Source organism: Capra hircus (genome assembly GCF_001704415.2).
Source record: "Capra hircus breed San Clemente chromosome X unlocalized genomic scaffold, ASM170441v1, whole genome shotgun sequence".
Classification (NCBI taxonomy): domain Eukaryota; kingdom Metazoa; phylum Chordata; class Mammalia; order Artiodactyla; family Bovidae; genus Capra; species Capra hircus.
The window spans coordinates 7,542,811-7,562,395 of NW_017189516.1; the positions used below are offsets into that span (position 1 = coordinate 7,542,811).

A 19,585-nucleotide genomic window follows, 5' to 3' on the forward strand; every position below is an offset into this window, starting at 1 on the left:
AAACACTTGTTGAAATAATTGCCTTTTAATTGATGTATATTTCCAGGCTGTTCCCCTCTACAAAATCCTGCCAGTTCTTTTACAAAAATACAGCTTTGATAATGTAATTTTCATTGTCCCAAAACTTTTAATGATTGTTCAATTCATTGTCCTTTAATGGTTGTTCATAATCTGCTTTACAGGATTATGTCCACATACCCTGGCAGGGTGTACTCTACTCACAACTTGTATTCCCAGTCTCATTCCTGACCTCTCCTCTTCACATACTCTCTCCTCAAGCTGTGCTGACTGTTCCTTGAACACTCTTGTATTTTCATTACTCTCCAGGGTCCAGTGTCTAGTGTTAATCACCCAGTCCTGTTCAACTCTTTGTGACCCCATGGACTGTGGCCTCCCAGGCTCCTCTGTCCACGGAATTCTCCAGGCAAGAATACTGGATTAGGTTGCCATTTTCTTCTCCAGGTGATCTTCCCAACCCAGGGATGGAACCCGTGTCTCTCCCACTGCAGGCAGAGGCTTTAAGATCAAGCTACCAGGGAAACCCGGTACTCTCTGCCTTTGCAAATGCTGTTTCCTCTGTCTGAAAAGTCCTTCCCCTCCCTTTTGTTAGGCAAACTCTTATTTATTACTGAAGCTCAGCTTAAATATCACTACCTTGTAGTTTTCTCTCACCTCTCACAAAATTGATATCTCTCCCATTTTTTTTTTCTGTACCAATATGTTTATTTATTCTTAAAATAAATGGACTAAGTTGACTCAGGGGGAAGGGAACTAGAGAAAGGAGGGAGCTTCCTGTCAATGGACTTACCCAAGCAGCAACTGCGGCGCTACGTGTTAAGCATATTGTTCAAGCAGCAGTGGGAGTATGGGGCTGGATGATCTTTAAGTCATTAGATGCTACCGTTCGTATCTTTCACACTGCGTGTCTTTGTGCTCGTGTGTGTCAGACAATAATGTGTGTGTGTGTGCGTGCGTGTGTGTGTGTGGCGTTGGGAGGGAGGGGACAAAGAAACAGAAAGAGATCAGAGCGGAGATGAGATGAGGGGAACGCAGTGCAGTAAGAGCAGATGGGCGGACCTAAATTTCTTCTGCTTAAGAGTTTTGCAGAGGTCTAGCCCTGCATCAAGTGCTGTGGCAAGGGGTGGGAGAGGAGGAAAGAGGAGGGACTGCACTCTCCACTCCCTCTGAGCGTGCCCAGCCTCGCCAGCCTGACGGATCATCTTCCGCTCCAACACCGCCTGTTCCTCCTCGCCGTGACTCATGCCTATTGTGTGTGGTGCACTCTGGCCTGCAGCCCCACAGGTGGTATCGACTAGGGGAGATTGTTCCCGCCAGGCTAGGCAGTGGAGCGCCGCACAGCGCGTCTTCCCGCCTCTCAGCCGCTGCCCAGCAATTCCGACCCAGCGCCAGCAGGCCTGCTCGGTCGATCTTCGAGCCTAAGATGCGGCGGGGCTGGAAAATGGCTCTGTCCGGGGGGCTACGGTGCTGCCGCCGTGTACTTTCCTGGGTGCCAGTGCTCGTTATCGTCCTCGTCGTGCTCTGGTCCTACTATGCCTACGTCTTTGAACTCTGCCTGGGTAAGTCGAGCTGGCACCTAAGGTGGGGAAATTATGCTTCAGCATAACCGTCTGCCCTACCCTTCACACTGGTGTTCCCTGTGTTCCTAGCCTTCACACTGCGGTTTTCCTTAAGCTCCCTGGAGATCTCTTGATCTCCAACCTATGGCTTCCCATAGCATTTCTTGCACCCTCCCACGAGTGTCCCACCATGTCGCTATCGTCTCCTAGCCAGGGTTTCTTACATTACTTCCTGGCCATACCCACAAGAATTTCCGTTTCCCACCCCCACCCCCACTGGGATCCCCTTTTCTCAAACAGGACAACCACTTGTGCCTTGTGCTCTGGTTCTAGGGGCTGTCATCCTACCGAGTTGAGTAAACAACGTACCCTGTGTACTTAAACTGGCCACTTACACTATGAGTCCCGCCAATTCACCCAACTAAGAGCCCCATATTTTCTAATTTCTTCCTACTAGGAACCCCCAAATATTTCCTGTACTCTCTTATTAGCTCTCCCTTATCTAACACTGGGATTCCTCCTTTTCCAGTGATCCTCTCAAGCCAGCTGAAGTGGATTTTCTGCCACTTGGGACCCCACAGTACACCTTGTTCTATCCCACTGTAGTCTCCCCTTTTCCCAAAGTAATGCACCTTTCATTCCTCTTTCCCTGTGGGACTAAACTAAAAGTTCGATTAGTTTCCCTTCCATTCCCCATTTTCTCATCTTCTCTAATGGAATGGGAATCCTACAATACATCCCACCCTTTCTACTCACACAAGAAGCCCTGATTTTGTCACACTGGAGCTCCCCTTAGTCTCCTGCCTGCCTGCTTTGAGGTACATTCACTCCTTCCCATTCATGGCCCCACATTATTTTCTGACACCTCATACTAGTCATCCCGCTTTTTATCACACTATGGTACTGCTTTGTCCACTGTCTTCTCACACTAGGGTATCCTGTTTACCATCCCACAAGGGCTTCCCTGGTGGCTCAGACAGTAAAGAATATGCCTGCAATGCAGGAGACTAGGGTTTGATCCCTGGGTGGGAAAGATCCCCTGGAGAAGGGAATAGCTACCCACTCCAATATATTTGCCTGGAGGATCCCATGTACAGAGGAGCCTGGTGGGCTACAGTCCATGGGGTTGCAAAAAGTCAGACACAACTGAGCGACTAACATTTTCAATTTCAAGGGTTCCTACAATATCCCCTATACACCTTCCAAGGCCATTAATTTTCTAATGATGATCTCCTCTTGCTATCTTTTCTGAAATATACTCCCCACCTCCTGCAGTCCTCTTCCACTGTTAGCCCCACATTTTGCTATCCTCTTCCTCTGGGGTTTCTTATTATTTTCACTTTCTTTCTTCTAGGATTACACTTGTCCCTTGTCTTCTCAAACTAGGGAAACACCATACTTTCCTTCAGGGGTTTCTAATATTTCCTCTCCTTACAATGGGAGGCTCATTTCTTGTCCCTTCTCATTAGACCATACTTTTATAAATCTAGGGTCTCCTCTTATACCCAGTCCTATAACACCAGGGAACATTTCATCCCCTCCAGTGTATAAAATAGTTCCCACAGTATATCTCATGCTCTCAAACTCAGAATTCCACAGTATTTACAGATGCAAATCCCAAGACTCTATCCCACTTGGATTACCCCCAGTCTCCTATAGTGTTATCAGTTCACAATGGAGTCTTCATAGTATATCCTGTCGCCTCGCAAAAGAACCTCTGCTTTTCTCATGGTGAGTTCTCTCTTTGCCTCTCACATTGAAAAATCCCCATCTCTTCTCAAAGGAAGTTCCACTAATCTTGTCACTTCAGTATAGAATCCCACTTCTAACATTCTTAAAATTGTGTCCTATAATGTTCCCTATCAATTCAATGTGAGGTCCCAGTATATTTCCAGTCCCCTCACATTAGGACTCCTCTATTTATCTCTTTGGACATCCCCTCACTTTCAAATCCTTCGAAGACTCCTATATTTATTTATATCAGATTCTTCTCCTCTTAAAAATTATGGTTGAGGTCCTGCTTTTTCTAACCCTAGGACCTGACTCCACTTATAATTTCTGTTTTTATGTATTTGACAAAGCAATAGTCTACTCCAGGTAGACTGGGATTAACTAGGGAGACAGAAGATAGCTATATTTTCTAATATAGAAGTTTCTTATAGATTCTGTGCATCAGAGTTTGAGTTTTCCTGGTCCATTTCTTAGATTTACTAAGGAAAATACAGAAAGGTTATTACAAATTCAATTAGTTGCCTTCATAGATACAAATTTAGGCTGTATTTCTTTTTTTATCACATTCTGATATGCAGGTGCGTTAAATGGGCTGTACAATGACTGGGAAGTGTTTCTATTTCCAGAGCTCACCACTGCTCTTTTGAATGATTGATTGAAGGGTTAAAAGTTCAGCTCTGTTATTGTTGCTCCTAGGATCAATGCCATATTGTAAATATATCAGACATATTTTGGAGTTTTTCAGTACTGACCTACATGAGCTTTGCCAAGCAATTATTTTAAAAATTAATAATGGCTAACACTTACATAGTGCTTGATCTGTGCCAGGCAATGTTCTAAGTACTGTAGATATATGAACATTTTAATATATTAACTTATTTAATACTAACACTACCATACAAATCAGATATCATTACTATCTGCAGATAGTAATTACCATTGTGCAGATGTGCAAAATGATATAGAGACCAAATTAATAATTAGCTTTCTACAAGTTCTTATTAAGTTATATAATATTAAAAGCTGAAAAGAAGCTTATTTATTTTGTTTATTTAACATATTTGCAGGGCATTTACTACATTCTAGGCACTGTTTTAAGCGACTGCACACACACAAACATACACAGACACACAAACTTAATCCTTATAACAACCTTATGAGGCACACATTATCATTATAACCATTTTGAAGATAATAAAACTGAGGCACAGAGACATTGTGGAACTTGTCTAAAGTCATGTAGCTAGTAAATGTCCAAGCTTGGGTGGCAACCCAGGCAGTATAGCTCCTCAGTCCATGCTTTAACCTCCACAGTATCTTACTTAACTCCATCTATTTTCAACCAATACAGAGGTCTAAACTTGTGACTCACAGGCCACATGTAGCCTACAGATGTGTTTCATTTGGCCTGCACAGTGCTTTCCTTAACATTTTGCATCAGATACCACTATTTAAAAACTAGGAAGGTAAGATAGCTTTTATTTCCATTTCTGGCTCCACCAATCCATCCTGTCATCCCCCCCCCCCACTTTAATAAGTCTTTTATTTTTTAATTTAATTTTTAATTGGAGGAAAATTGCTTTACAATGTTGTGATGGTTTCTGCTGTACAAAAATGCAAATCAGCCATAATTATACATATATCATCTCCCTCTTGAGTCTCCCTTCCTTACCCCATCCTACCCCTCTAGATCACTACAGAGCACCAGGCTGGGCTCCCTGTGTCATATAGAAACTTCCCACTAGCTATCTATTTTACAAATTATAGTGTATGTATATCAGTGCTACTTTCTCCATTCTTCCCACTCTCTCTTTCCCCTACTGTGTCCACAAGTCCGTTCTCTATGTCTGCATCTCCATTCCTTCCCTGCAAGTAGGTTCATTAATACCATTTTTCTAGATTCCATATATATGCTTTAATATATGATACTTATTTTTCTGTTTCAGACTTCACTCTGTATAGCAGGCTCTAGATTCATCCACCTTACTAGGACTGACTCAAATTCATTCTTATTTATGGCTGAGTAATATTCCACATCCTCACCAAAACTTATTTTCCTTTTTAAATTATAGCCATCAGAGTGGCTATGAAGTAGTATCTTATTGTGATTTTGATTTGCATATCCCTGATGACTAATGAAATAGATTATCTTTTCATGTATTTGTTGGCCATTTGTATATCTTCTTTAAAGAAATATCTATTTAAGTCCTTTGCACATTTTTAACTGGGTTATTTATCTTTTTGTTTTTGAATTATAAGATTTCCTTATGTATTTTGAATATTCAACCCTTATCAGATAGATGATTTGCAGATACTTTCTCCCATTCCGTGTGTTATCTTTTCACTTCTTTGATAGTATAATTTGATATCTGCTCAGTTGCTCAGTCATATCTGACTCTGCGACCTCATGGACTGTAGCCCACCAGGCTCCTCTGTCCGTGGCATTGTCCCAGCAAGAATACTGGAGTGGGTTGCCATTTCCTCCTCCAGGGGATCTTCCTGACCCAGGGATCAAACCCACATCTCCAGCGTCTCCTACATTGGCAGGTGGATTCTTTACCACTGAGCTACCTGGGAAGCCTGTCATTTGATACATAAAATCTTTAATTTTGATAAAGTTCAACTTACCTATATTTTTACTTGTTGCCTGCTGTTTGGTATCATATATAGAAGCACCCATTGCTAAACGCAACGCCATAGAGATTTACCCCTGTATTTTCTTGTAAAAGATTTTTATAATTTTTACCTTTTATTAAATATGATTAGATCTTTGGTCCATTTTGAGTTAATTTTTGTACATGGAGTGAGGGAGGAATCCAGATTCATTCTTTTGCATGTGGCTATGAAGATGTCCCAGCATCATTTATAGAAGAGACTATTCTTATGCCATTGAATAGCCTTGACATGATTGTCAAAAACCAGTTGATCATAGAGGTATGAATTTATTTCTGTACTCTTAATTCTGTCCCACTGATTTGTTTGTCAGTTCCTCTGCCAGTACCACACTTGCTTTGATGACTATATCTTTGTTTTAAATTTTGATGTCAAGAGTGTGAGTCCTCCAAATTTCTCTCTTTTTTTTGGCATTTTATTTTTTTAAATTTATTTATTTTAATTGGAGGCTAACTACTTTACAGTATTGTAGTGGTTTTGCCATACATTGACATGAATCAGCCATGGGTGTACATGTGTTCCCCATCCTGAACCCCCCTCCCACCTCCATCCCCATCACATCCCTCTGGGTCATCCCAGTGCACCAGCCCTGAGCACCCTGTCTCATGCATCAAACCTGGACTGATTCACTATATGATATGTTTCACATATGATAATATACACGTTTCAGTTCTATTTTCTCAAATCATCCCACCCTTGCCTTCTCTCACAGAGTCCAAAAGACTGTTCTATACACCTGTGTCTCTTTTGCTGTGTCGCATATAGGGTTATCATTACCATCTTTCTAAATTCCATGTATCAGTTCAGTTCAGTCACTCAGTCATGTCTGACTCTTCATGACCCCATGAATCACAGCACACCAGGCCTCCCTGTCCATCACCAACTCCTGGAGTTCACTCAAACTCATGTCCATCAAGTCGGTGATGCCATCCAGTCATCTCATCCTCTGTCGTCCCCTTCTCCTCCAGCCCCCAGTCCCTCCCAGCATCAGGGTCTTTTCCAATGAGTCAATTCTTCTGATGAGGTGGCCAAAGTATTGGAGTTTCAGTGTCAGCATCAGTCCTTCCAGTGAACACCCAGAACTGATCTACTGGTTGTACTGATCTACTGGTTGTACTGATGTACTGGTTGGATCTCCTTGCAGTCCAAGGGACTCTCAAGAGTTCAAAAGCATCAGTTCTTCGGCACTCAGCTTTCTTCACAGTCCAACTCTCACATCCATACATGACCACTGGAAAAACCATAGCCTTGACTAGATAGACCTCTGTTGGCAAAGTAATGTCTCTGCTTTTGAATATGCTATCTAGGTTGGTCATAACTTTTCTTCCAAGGAGTAAGCATCTTTTGATTTCATGGCTGCAATCACCATCTGCGGTGATTTTGGAGCCCTCAAAAGTAAAGTCTGACACTGTTTCCACTGTTTCCCCATCTATTTCCCATGAAGTGATGGGACCAGAGGCCATGATCTTCGTTTTCTGAATGTTGAGCTTTAAGCCAACTTTTTCACTCTCCTCTTTCACTTTCATCAATAGGCTTTTTAGTTCCTCTTCACCTTCTGCCATAAGGTTGGTGTCATCGGCATATCTGAGGTTATTGATATTTCTCCTGGCAATCTTGATTCCAGCTTGTGCTTCTTCCAGTCCAGCGTTTCTCGTGATGTACTCTGCATAGAAGTTAAATAAGCAGGGTGACAATATACAGCCTTGCTGCTGCTGCTAAGTTGCTTCAGTCGTGTCTGACTCTGTGCGACCTCAGAGATGGCAGCCCACCAGGCTCCCGTCCCTGTGATTCTCCAGGCAAGAACACTGGGGTGGGTTGCCATTTCCTTCTCCAATGCATGAAAGTGAAAGTGAAGTCGCTCAGTCATGTCCGACTCTTCGCGACCCCATGAACTGCAGCCCACCAAGCTCCTCTGTCCATGGGATTTTCCAGGCAAGAGTACTGGCGTGGGATGCCATTGCCTTCCCCCATATATAGCCTTGATGTACTCCTTTTCCTATTTGGAACCAGTCTGTTGTTCCATGGCCAGTTCTAACTGTTGCTTCCTGACCTGCATATAGGTTTCTCAAGAGGCAGGTCAGGTGGTCTGGTATTCCCATCTCTTTCAGAATTTTCCACAGTTTATTGTGATCCATACAGTCAAAGGCTTTGGCATAGTCAATAAAGAAGAAATAGATGTTTTTCTGAAACTCTCTTGCTTTTTCCATGATCCAGCAGATGTTGGCAATTTGATCTCTGGTTCCTTTGGTGTTTTACTTTCTGGCTTACTTCACTCTGTATAATAGTCTCCAGTTTTATCCACCTCATTAGAACTGATTCAAATGTATTCTTTTTAATGGCTGAGTAATATTGCATTGTGTATATGTAACACAGCTTTCTTATCCATTCATCTGCTGATGGCCATCTAGGTTGCTTCCATGTCTTGGTTATTATAACAGTGCTGTGATGAACATTGGGGTACATGTGTCTCTTTCAGTTCTGGTTTCCTCGGTGTGTATGCCCAGCAGTGGGATTGCTGGGTCATATGGAAGTTCTATTTTAATTCTTTTACACATAGCTGACCGATTTTCCAAAACCACTAATTGAAGAGACTTCTCCATTTTATATTTTGCCTCCTTTGTTAAAGATAAGGTGACCATTGGTGTGTGAATTTATTTTCAGGCTTTCTATCTTATTCCATTGGTCTATATTTCTTTTTTCTGCTGGTATCATACTGTCTTTTTTATTTTAAATTTATTTTTTTAATTGAAGGATAATTGCTGTACAGAATTGTGTTGGTTTCTGCCAAACATCAGCATGAATCAGCCATAGGTATACATATGTCCCCTCCGTCTCGAACTTGCCTCATGTCTCCCTCCCCATCCCACCCCTAGGCTGTTGCAGAGCCCTTGTTTGAGTTTCCTGAGTCATACAGCAAATTCCCATTTGCTATCTATTTTACATATGGTAATGTAAGTTTCCATGTTACTCTCTCCGTACATCCCACCCTCTCCTTCCACCCCCTGCCCCCACCATGCCTGTAAGTCTGTTGTCTATGTCTGGTTCTCCATTGATGCCTTGCAAATAATTTCATCAGTATCTTCTTTCTAGATTCCATATATATGCGTTAGTATACGACATTTGTTTTTCTCTGACATACTTCACTCTGTGTAATAGGCTCTAGGTTCATCCACCTCAAGAACTGACTAAAATACGTTCCTTCTTATGGCTGAGTAACATTCCATTGTATATAAGTACTTGAACTTCTTTATCCATTCATCTGTCGATGGACTTCTAGGTTGTTTCCATGTTCTAGCTATTCTAAATAGTGCTGCAAGGAACACTGGGGTACATGTGTCTTTTCCCATTTTGATTTCCTCAGGGTATATGCCTAGTAGTGGGATTGCTGGGTCTTATGGTGGTTTTATTCCTAGTGTTTTTAAGGAGTCTCCATACTGTCTTCCATAGTGGCTGTATCAATTTACATTCCCACCAACAGTGCAAGAGGGTTTCCTTTTCTCCACATCCTCTCCAACATTTATTGATTGTAGACATTTTGATTATGGTCATTCTGACCAATGTGAGGTGATACCTCAGTGTATTTTTGATTTGCATTTCTCTAATAATTAACAATGTTGAGTATCTTTTCATGTGTTTCTTAGCCACCTGTACGTCTTCTTTGCAGAAATGTCTGTTTAGGTCTTTTCCCCACTTTTGATTCGGTGGTTTGTTTTCCTTCTATTGACTTGTATAGCTGCTTGTATATTTTGAAAATTAATCCTTTGTCAGTTGTTTCATTTCCTATTATTTTCTCTGATTGTGAACATTTTCTTTTCATGTTGTTTATAGTTTCATTTCCTGTGCAAAAGCTTTTAAGTTTAATTAGGTCCTACTTGTTTTTTTTTTAATTTTTATTTCCATTACTCTAGGGGGTGAATCATAGAGGATCCTACTGTGATTTATGTCTTATTTTGTTCTGTCTATGTTTTCCTCTAGAGTCTTATAGTTTCTGGTCTTACATTTAGGTCTTTAATCCATTTTGAGTTTATCATTGTGTGCGGTGTTAGGAAGTGTTCTAATTTCATTCTTTTACATGTAGCTGTCCAGTTTTGCCAGCACCACTTATTAAAGAGACTATTTTTGCACCATTGTATATTCTAATCTCCTTTGTTAAAAATAAGGTACCCATAAGTACATGGGTTTATCTCTGGTTTCTCTATCTTGTTCCATTGGTCTATATTTCTGTTTTTGTATTCGTACCATACTGTCTTGATGACTGTAGTTTTGTAGTATAGCCTGAAGTCAGGAAGGGTGATTACTCCATTTCCATTCTTCTTTCTCAAGATTGCTTTCGCTATTCAAGTTTTTTTGTGTTTCCATGCAAATTTTGAAATTATTTATTCTAGATATGTGAAGAACACCATTGGTAGTTTGATAGGAAATGCATTGAATCTATAGATTGCTTTGAATAGTATAATCATTTTCACAATATTGATTCTTCCAATCAAAGAACATGTTATATCTCTCCATCTGTTGTTGTTCTCCTTAATTTCTTTCATCAATATCTTTAAGTTTTGTGCATACAGGTCTTTTGTCTATTTTGGTAAAATTATTCCTAAGTATTTTCTTGTTTTTGTTGCAATGGTGAATGGGATTGTTTCTTTAATTTCTCTTTCTGATTTTTCTTTTTTAGTGTATACAAATGCAAAGGATTTCTGTGTATTACTTTTATATCTTGTGACTTTACTATATTCATTGATTAGCACTAGTAATTTTCTGGTGGCATCTTTAGGGGTTTCTATGTAAAGAATCATGTAATATGCAAATAGTGAGAGTTTTATTTCTTCTTTTGCAATATTGATTCCTTTTATTTCCTTTTCTTTTCTGATTGTCATGGCTAGGACTTCCAAAACTATGGTCAATAATAGTGGTGAGAGTGGGCTCCCTTATTTTGTTCCTGGTTTTTAGAGGAAATGCTTTCTTTTTTTCACCATTGTGAATAATGTTTACTGCAGGTTTATTATATATGGCCTTTATTATGTTGAGATATGTTCCTTCTATGCTTACTTTCTGGAGAGTTTTTTTTTTTTTCCAATCATAAATGGGTGTTCAATTTTGTCAAAAGCTTCCTTTGCATCTATTGAGTTGATCATATCTTTCAATTTGTTAATCTGGTATATCACACTGATTGTTTGTGTATAATAAAGAATGCTTGCACCCCTGGGATAAAGCCCATTTGATCATGATGTATGATCTTTTTAACGTGTTACTAGATTGTATTTGCTAAGATTTTGTTGAGGATTTTTACGTCTGTATTCATCAGTGATTGTTTTTGCTCAGTCTGACTCTTTATGACCCCATGGACTGCAGCATGCCGGGCATCCCTGTCCTTCAGCATCTCCCAGGGCTTGCTCAAACTCATGTCCATTGAGATGGTGATGCCATCCAACCATCGCATCCTCTGTCATCCCCTTCTCATCCTGCCTTCAATCTCTCCCAGCATCTGGGTCTTCTCCAAGAGTCAGATCTTTGCATCAGGTGGCCAGGTCCTGGAGCTTCAGTTTCAGCATCAGTCCTTGCAATGAATATTCAGGACTGATTTCCTTTAGGATTGATTGGTTTGATCTTGCAGTCCAAGGGACTCTCAAGAGTCTTCTCTAACACCATACTTCAAAAACATCAGTTTTTCAGCACTCAGCCTTCTTTATGGTCCAAATCTCAGATCCATACATGACTAATGAAAAAACCATAGCTTTGAATATATGGACCTTAGTTGACCAAGTAATGTCTCTTTTTATGTATGCTATCTATGTTTGTCATAGCTTTTCCATGGAGCAAACGTCTTTTAATTTCATGGCTGCTGTCAACATCTGCACTGATTTTGGAACCCAAGAAAACAAAGTCTGTAACTGTTTCCATTGTTTCCCCTCTATTTGCCATGAAGTGATGGGATTGGATGCCATGATCTTCATTTTTTTTTCATGTTGAGTTTTAAGCCAGCTTTTTTGCTCTCCTCTTTCACTTTCATCAAGAGGCTCTTTAGTTCCTCTTCACTTTCTGCCATAAAGGCAGTGTCCTCCTTATATCTGAGGTTATTGATATTTCTCCTAGCAGTCTTGATTCCAACTTGTGCTTCATCCAGCCTGGCATTTCACATGATGTACTCTGCATATAAGTTAAATAAGCGGGGTGACAATATACAACCTTGATGTACTCATTTCCAAATTTGGAACCAGTCCTTTGTGCTATGTTTGGTTCTGTTGCTTCTTGACTTGCAAAAATACAGGTTTTTCAAGAGGTAGGTAAGATGTTCTGGTATTCCCATCTCTTTAAGAATTTTCCACAGTTTATTTTGATCAGAGTCTTTAGCGTTGTCAATGAAGTAGAAGTAGATGTTTTTTCTGGAATTCTCTTTCTTTTTCTGCGATCCAACGAATATTGGCAATGTGATCTCTGGTTCCTCTACCATTTCCTAAATCCAGCTTGAACATCTGGAAGTTCTTGGTTCACATACTATTGAAGCCTAACTTTGAGAATTTTGAGCATTACCTTGCTAGCATGTGAAATGAGTGCAACTGTGTGGTAGTTTGAACATTCTTTGGCATTGCTTTTCTTTGAGATTGGAATGAAAACTGATCTTTTCCAGTTCTGGCCCACTGCTGAGTTTTCCAATTTTGTTAGTATATTGAGTGCAAAGAGTGCAGCACTTTAACAGCATCATCTTTTAGAATTTGAAATAGCTCAGCTGTAATTCCATCACCTCCACTAGCTTTCATCATAGTGATACTTCCTAAAGCCCACTTGACTTCGCACTGTAGGATGTCTGGCTATTGGTGAGTAATCACATCATCGTTTTTATATGGGTCATTAACATCTTTTTTGTATAGTTCTTCTTTTTATTCTTTGGGGTTCCCTTGTGGATCAGCCAGTAAAGAATCTGCCTGAAATTCTGGAGACCTGGGTTCGATCCCTGGGTTGGGAAGATACCCTGGAGAAGGGAAAGGCTACCCACTAGAGTTTCTGGCCTGGAGAATTCCATGGACTGTCTAGTTCATGAGATCACAAAGAGTCGGACACGACTGAGCAACTTTCACTTTTTTCTTTGTATTCTTGCCATGTCTTCTTATTATCTTCTGCTTCTGTTAGGTCCATACCACTTGCGTCCTTTATTGTGCCCATCTTTGCATGAAATGTTCCCTTCAGTTCAGTTCAGTTCAGTCACTCAGTCCTGTCCAACTCTTTGCGACCCCATGAATCGCAGCACACCAGGCCTCCCTGTCCATCACCAACTCCCAGAGTTGACTCAGACTCACATCCATCGAGTCCGTGATGCCATCCAGCCATCTCATCCTCTGTCGTCCTCTTCTCCTCCTGCCCCCAATCCCTCCCAGCATCAGAGTCTTTTCCAATGAGTCAACTCTTCGCATGAGTTGGCCAAAGTACTGGAGCTTCAGCTTTAGTATCATTCCTTCCAAAGAAATCCCAGGGTTGATCTCCTTCAGAATCGACTGGTTGGATCTCCTTGCAGTCCAAGGGACTCTCAAGAGTCTTCTCCAACACCACAGTTCAAAAGCATCAATTCTTCGGTGCTGAGCCTTCTTCACGGTCCAACTCTCACATCCATACATGACTACTGGAAAAACCATAGCCTTGACTAGATGGACCTTAGTTGGCAAAGTAATGTCTCTGCTTTTGAATATACTATCTAGGTTGGTCATAACTTTTCTTCCAAGGTGTAAGCATCTTTTAATTTCATGGCTGTAGTCGTCATCTGCAGTGATTTTGGAGCCCAAAAAAATAAAGTCTGACACTTTTTCTACTGTTTCCCCATCTATTTCCAATGAAGTGATGGGACTGGATGCCATGATCTTCATTTTCTGAATGTTGAGCTTTAAGCCAACTTTTTGCTCTCCTCTTTCACTTTCATCAAGAGGCTTTTTAGTTCCTATTCACTTTCTGCCATAAGGGTGGTGTCATCTGCATATCTGAGGTGATTGATATTTGTCCCGGCAATCTTGATTCCAGCTTGTGCTTCTTCCAGTCCAGCGTTTCTCATGATGTGCTCTGCATAGAAGTTAAATAAGCAGGGTGACAATATACAGCCTTGACGTCCTCCTTTTCCTATTTGGAACCAGTCTGTTGTTCATGTCCAGTTCTAATTGTTGCTTCCTGACCTGCATACAGGTTTCTCAAGAGGCAGGTTAGGTGGTCTGGTATTCCCATCTTTTTCAGAATTTTCCACAGCTTATTGTGATCCACACAGTCAGAGGCTTTGGCATAGTCAATAAAGCAGAAATAGATGTCTTTCTGGAACTCTCTTGCTTTTTCCATGATCCAGCGGATGTTGGCAATTTGATCTCTGGTTCCTCTGCCTTTTCTAAAACCAGCTTGAACATCAGGGAGTTCACGGTTCACGTATTGCTGAAGCCTGGCTTGAAGAATTTTGAGCATTACTTTACTAGCATGTGAGATGAGTGCAATTGTGTGGTAGTTTGAGCATTCTTTGGCATTGCCTTTCTTTGGGATTGGAATGAAAACTGACCTTTTCCAGTCCTGTGGCCACTGCTGAGTTTTCCTAGTTTGCTGACATATTGAGTGCAGCACTTTCACAGCATCATCTTTCAGGATTTGAAACAGCTCAACTGGAATTCCATCACCTCCACTCACTATGCATGAAATGTTCCCTTGGTGTCTCTAATTTTCTTGAAGTGGTCTCTAGTCTTTCCCATTCTATTGTTTTCCTCTATTTCTTTGCATTTTTCACTTAGAAAGGCCTCATCTCTCCCTGCTGTTCTTTGGAACTCTTCATACAGATGGGTATATCTTTCCTTATCTCCTTTGCCTTTCACTTCTTTTCTCAGCTATTTGTAAGGCCTCCTCAGAAAACCATTTTGCCTTTTTGCATTTCTTTTTCTTGGAAATGGTTTTGATTACTGTCTCCTGTACAGTGTTTTGACCCTCCATCCATATTTCTTCAGAAACTCTATCAGTTCTTGTTCCTTGAATCTAGGTTTCCCTTTATTGTATGTGTGTGTGTTTTAGTCACTTATTTATGTCCTACTCTTTGCAACCCCATGGACTGTAGCCCTCTAGCCTCCTCTGTCCATGGGATTCTCCAGGCAATAATACTGGAGTGGGTTGCTGTTTCCTTCTCCAGGTGATCTTCCTGACCCAGGGATCAAACCCGGATCTCCTGAATTGCAGGCAGATTCTTTACCATCAGAGCTATAGGGAAGTCCCCTTTACTGTATATCATAAAGAATTTGATTTAGGTGATACGTGAATGGCCTAGTGGTTTTCCCTAGTTTTTTCAATTCAAGTCTGAATTTTGCAATAAGAAGTTCATGATCTGAGTCACAGTCAGCTCTCAATCTTGTTTTTGCTGACTGTATCAAACTACTCCATCTCAGGCTGCAAAGAATATAATCAGTCTGATTTGGGTATTGACCATCTGATGATGCCCATGTGTAGAGTCTTGTCTTGTGTTGTTGGCAGAGGGTGTTTGCTATGACCAGTGTATTCTTTTGGCAAAGCTCTATTAGCCTTTTCCTTCCTTCATTTTGTATTCAAACGCCAAAGTTGCCTGTTACTCCAGTTATCTCTTGACTTCCTACTTTTGCATTCCAGTCCCCTATGATGAAAACGACAGTCTTTTTGGGTGTTAATTCTGGAAGGTCTTGTAGGTCTTCATATAACCATTCAACTTCAGCTTCTTTGGCATTAGTGGTTGGGGCATAGACTTGGATTACTCTGATATTGAATGGTTTGCCTTGGAAACGAACTGTGATCATTCTGCTGTTTTTGATATTGCACGCAAGTTATGCATTTTGGACTCCTGTTTACTATGAGAGCTACTCCATTTCTTCTAAGGCATTCTTTCCCCACAGTAGTAGGTATAATGGTCATGAATTAAATTTGCTCATTCTAGTCCATTTTAGTTCACTGATTCCTAAAATGTTGATGTTCACTCTTGCCATCTCCTGTTTGACTACTTCCAACTTACTTTGTTTCATGGACCTAACATTCCAGATTCCTATGCAATATTGTTCTTACAACATCAGATGTTACTTTCACCACCAGACACATCCACACCTGGGCATTGTTACCACTTTGGCTCAGCCTCTTCATTCCTCCTGGAACTATTTCTTCACTCTTCTCTAGTAGCATATTGCGTACTTACTGACCTGGGAGTTCATCTTTTAGTGTTATACTTTTTTGCCTTTTCATACTGTTCATCGAGTATGTTCACAGAGTTCTCAAGGGAAGAACACTGAAGTAGTTTGTCATAAAGATGTTAAGATGGTGGAGTAGAAGGACATGTGTTCAGCTTCTCCTGTGAAAACACCAAAAGTGCAACTAGCTGCTGAACAACGATCGACAGGAGAATGTTGGATCCCAGCTATAAAGCATACCCCACATCCAAGGGCAAAGGAGGAGTCACATCATCAGTGATATTGATGTGTAATTTTCTTTTTTGTGGTATCTTTGTCTGGTTTTTGTATTAGGGTAATGGTGGCCTCATATAATGAATTTGGGTGTTTTCCTTCCTCTGTAGTTTGCTGGAAGAATTTGAGCAAAGTAGGTGTTAGCTCTCCTATAAGCTTTTGGTAGAATTCACCTGTGAAGCAATTTGGCACTGGGTTTTTGTTTGTTCAAAGATGTTTTATTACAGTTTCACTTCTGTGTTTGTGATTGGTCTGGTTATATTTTCTATTTCTTCCTGGCTCAGGTTTATAAGGTTAAAGTTTTCTAAGAAATTGTCCATTTATTCCAGGTTGTCCATTTTATTGACTTATAATTGTTCATAGTAGTGTCTTATAATCCTTTGTGTATCTGTGTTGTCCATTGTAACTTCTCCTTTGTCATTTCTAATTTTATTGGCTTAAGTCTTCTCCCTTTTTTCATGATTAGTCTTAGCTAATGGTTTGTCAGTTTTGTTTATCTTCTTGAAAAACCAGCTTTTAGTTTTATTGATCTTTGCTATTATCTCCTTTATTTCTTTTTCATTTATTTTTTTCTCAGATTTTTTATAATTTCTTTCCACTTACTAACTTTGGGATGATTTTTTTTCTTTTTGTAGTTGCTTTAGGTGTAAAGTTAGTTTTTGTTTTTTTTTTTATGCCTCTCTTGTTTCTCGAGGTAGGCTTGCATTGCTATAAGTTTCCAGCTTAGCATTGATTTACTGCATTCCATTGGTCTTGAATTGTCATGTTTTCATTGTCATTTGTTTCTAGGGATATTTTCTTCAGTGATCTGTTGGTTATTCAGAAGCTTGTTGTTTAGCCTCCATGTGTTTGTGTTTCTATAGTCATTTTCTCAATAGTTGATATCTAATCTTACAGTGCTGTGGTCAGAGAAGATACCTGAAGTAATTTCAATTTTTAAAAATTTAAGAAGGCTTGGTTTTTGGCCCAAGATATAATCTACCCTGGAGAATATTCCATATGCACTTGAGAAAAAAGTGAAGTCCACTGTTTTCAGATGAAATGCCATGTAGGTATCAGTTAGGTCCAACTGGTCCAATGTATCATTTAAAGCCTATGTTTCCTTATTAATTTTTTGTCTGGATGATCTGTCCATTGGTGTGGGTGAGGTATTAAAGTCCTGAAATATTATTGTGTTACTGTCAGTATCTCCTTTAATAGATATTAGTATTTGCCTTATGTATTGAGGTGCTCCTGGTTTGGGTTTTTAATTTGGTCGCTCTTTGTGACACCATGGACTACAGCAAATTTGCCATGAAGTGATAGGACTGGATGCCATGATCTTAGTTTTACGAATGTTGAGTTTTAAGCCAGCTTTTTTACTCTCCTCTTTCACCTTCATCAAGAGGCTCTTTAGTTCCTCTTCGCTTTCTGCCATAAGGGTAGTGTAATCTGCATGTCTGAGGTTATTGATATTTCTAGTGGCAATCTTGATTCCAGCTTATGCCTCATCCAGCCTGACATTTCACTTGATGTACCCTGCATATAAGTTAAATAAACAGGATGACAATATACAGCCTTGACATACTCCTTTCTGAATTTGGAGCCAGTCTGTTGTCCCATGTCCAGTTCTGAATGTTGCTTCTTGACCTGCATGCAGGTTTCACAGGAGGCAGTACAAATATTTATAGTTGTTATATCTTCTTGAACTGATCCCTTGATCATTATGTAGTGTCCCTTATTTGTGTCTTACAAATATCTTTATTTTAAAGTCTATTTAGTCTAAGATAAGTATTGCTACTCTTGCTTTCTTTTGATTTCTACTTGTAGCAATTTCTTTTTCCAGGCTCTCACTTTCAATCTGCATTTATTCCTAGGTCTGAGGTGGGTTTCTTGTAGACAGTATGTATGGGGTGGTGGGGGGGTCTTCTTTTTGTATCCATTCATTCAATCTGTATCTTTTGGTTGGAGCATTTATCCCATTTACGTTTAACCTTAATTTTGGTATATATGATCCTGTTACCATTTTCTTTACTGTTTTGGGTTTGTTTTTGTAGGCCTTTCCTTTTTATGTTTCCTGTCTAGAGAAGTTCCTTCAGCATTTGTTGAGGAGCTGGTTTGGTGGTACTGAATTCAGTTCACTTTTGCTTGTCTGTAAAACTTTTGATTTCACCTTCAAATCTGAATGAGATCCCTGCTGGATAGAGTAATCTTGGTTGTAGCTTTTCCCTTTCATCACTTTAAGTATGTCCTACCATTCCCTTCTGGCCTGTAGAGTTTCTGTTGAAAGATCTGCTATTTGCCTTGTAGGTAGCTCCTTGTATGTTATTTGTTGCTTTTACCTTGCTACTTTTAATATTTGTTCTTTCTGTTTGATTTTTATTGGTTTGATTAATATCTGTTGTGTTTCTCTGTGAGTTTATCCTTTTGGGGAGGCTCTGGGCTTCCTGGACTTGGGTGGCTATTTCTTTTCACATTTTAAGGAAATTTTCAACTATAATCTCCTCAAATATTTTCTCATGGACTTTATTTTGTCTTCTTCTAGGAACCCTATGATTTGAATGTTATATTTAATGTTGTACCATAGGTCTCTGAGACTGTCCTCATTAATTTTTATTCTTTTTTCATTATTCAAATTTTCATATTCATGTTCTGTTTCAGTTATTTCAGTCATTCTCTCTTCCAGCTTACTTATCCATTTTTATGCCTCAGTTACTCTACTCAGTTGCTTCCTTCCAGTGTACTTTTAATCTTAGTTATTGCACTGTTCATTGTTGATTGTATATTCTTTAATTCTTCAGTGTCTTTGATGAACATTTCTTACATCTTCTCGATCCATGCCTATAGTCTATTTATCCATACCTCCATTTTGTTTTCAAGATTTTGAATCATCTTTATTATCGTTACTCTGAATTCTTTTTCAGGTATATTGCCTATTTCATCTTCATTTGTTCCATCTTGTAGGTTTTTACCATGTTCCTTCTGCTGGATATTTCTCTGTCTTTTCATTTTTTGTAAATTTACTGGGTTTGGAGTCTCCTTTCTTCAAGCTGGAAGGTTGTAGTTCTTAATTGTGGATTCTGCCTCCCCTGGGTGGGGATGGACCAGTGCCTTGTGACGGTTTCCTGGTTGGGGGGATTTGTGCCTGTGTTCTGCTGGATGGAGCCAGACCTTGTCTCTCGGAAGAGTAGTGCCAGGTCC

General features: G+C 40.0%; 1 protein-coding gene across 1 annotated transcript in view; it reads left to right on the plus strand.

The window, feature by feature from the left end:
- Nucleotides 1-813: 813 nt before the first annotated feature.
- The window catches only part of ZDHHC15 (zinc finger DHHC-type containing 15), a 112,647-nt gene continuing 93,875 nt past the window's right edge, over nucleotides 814-19,585 (plus strand). Inside the window, exon 1 of the mRNA XM_005700611.3 lies at nucleotides 814-1,577. Within this exon, the coding sequence (XP_005700668.1) occupies nucleotides 1,442-1,577 (136 nt within the window). The 5' untranslated portion in view covers nucleotides 814-1,441. The remainder of the gene's footprint in view (nucleotides 1,578-19,585) is intronic.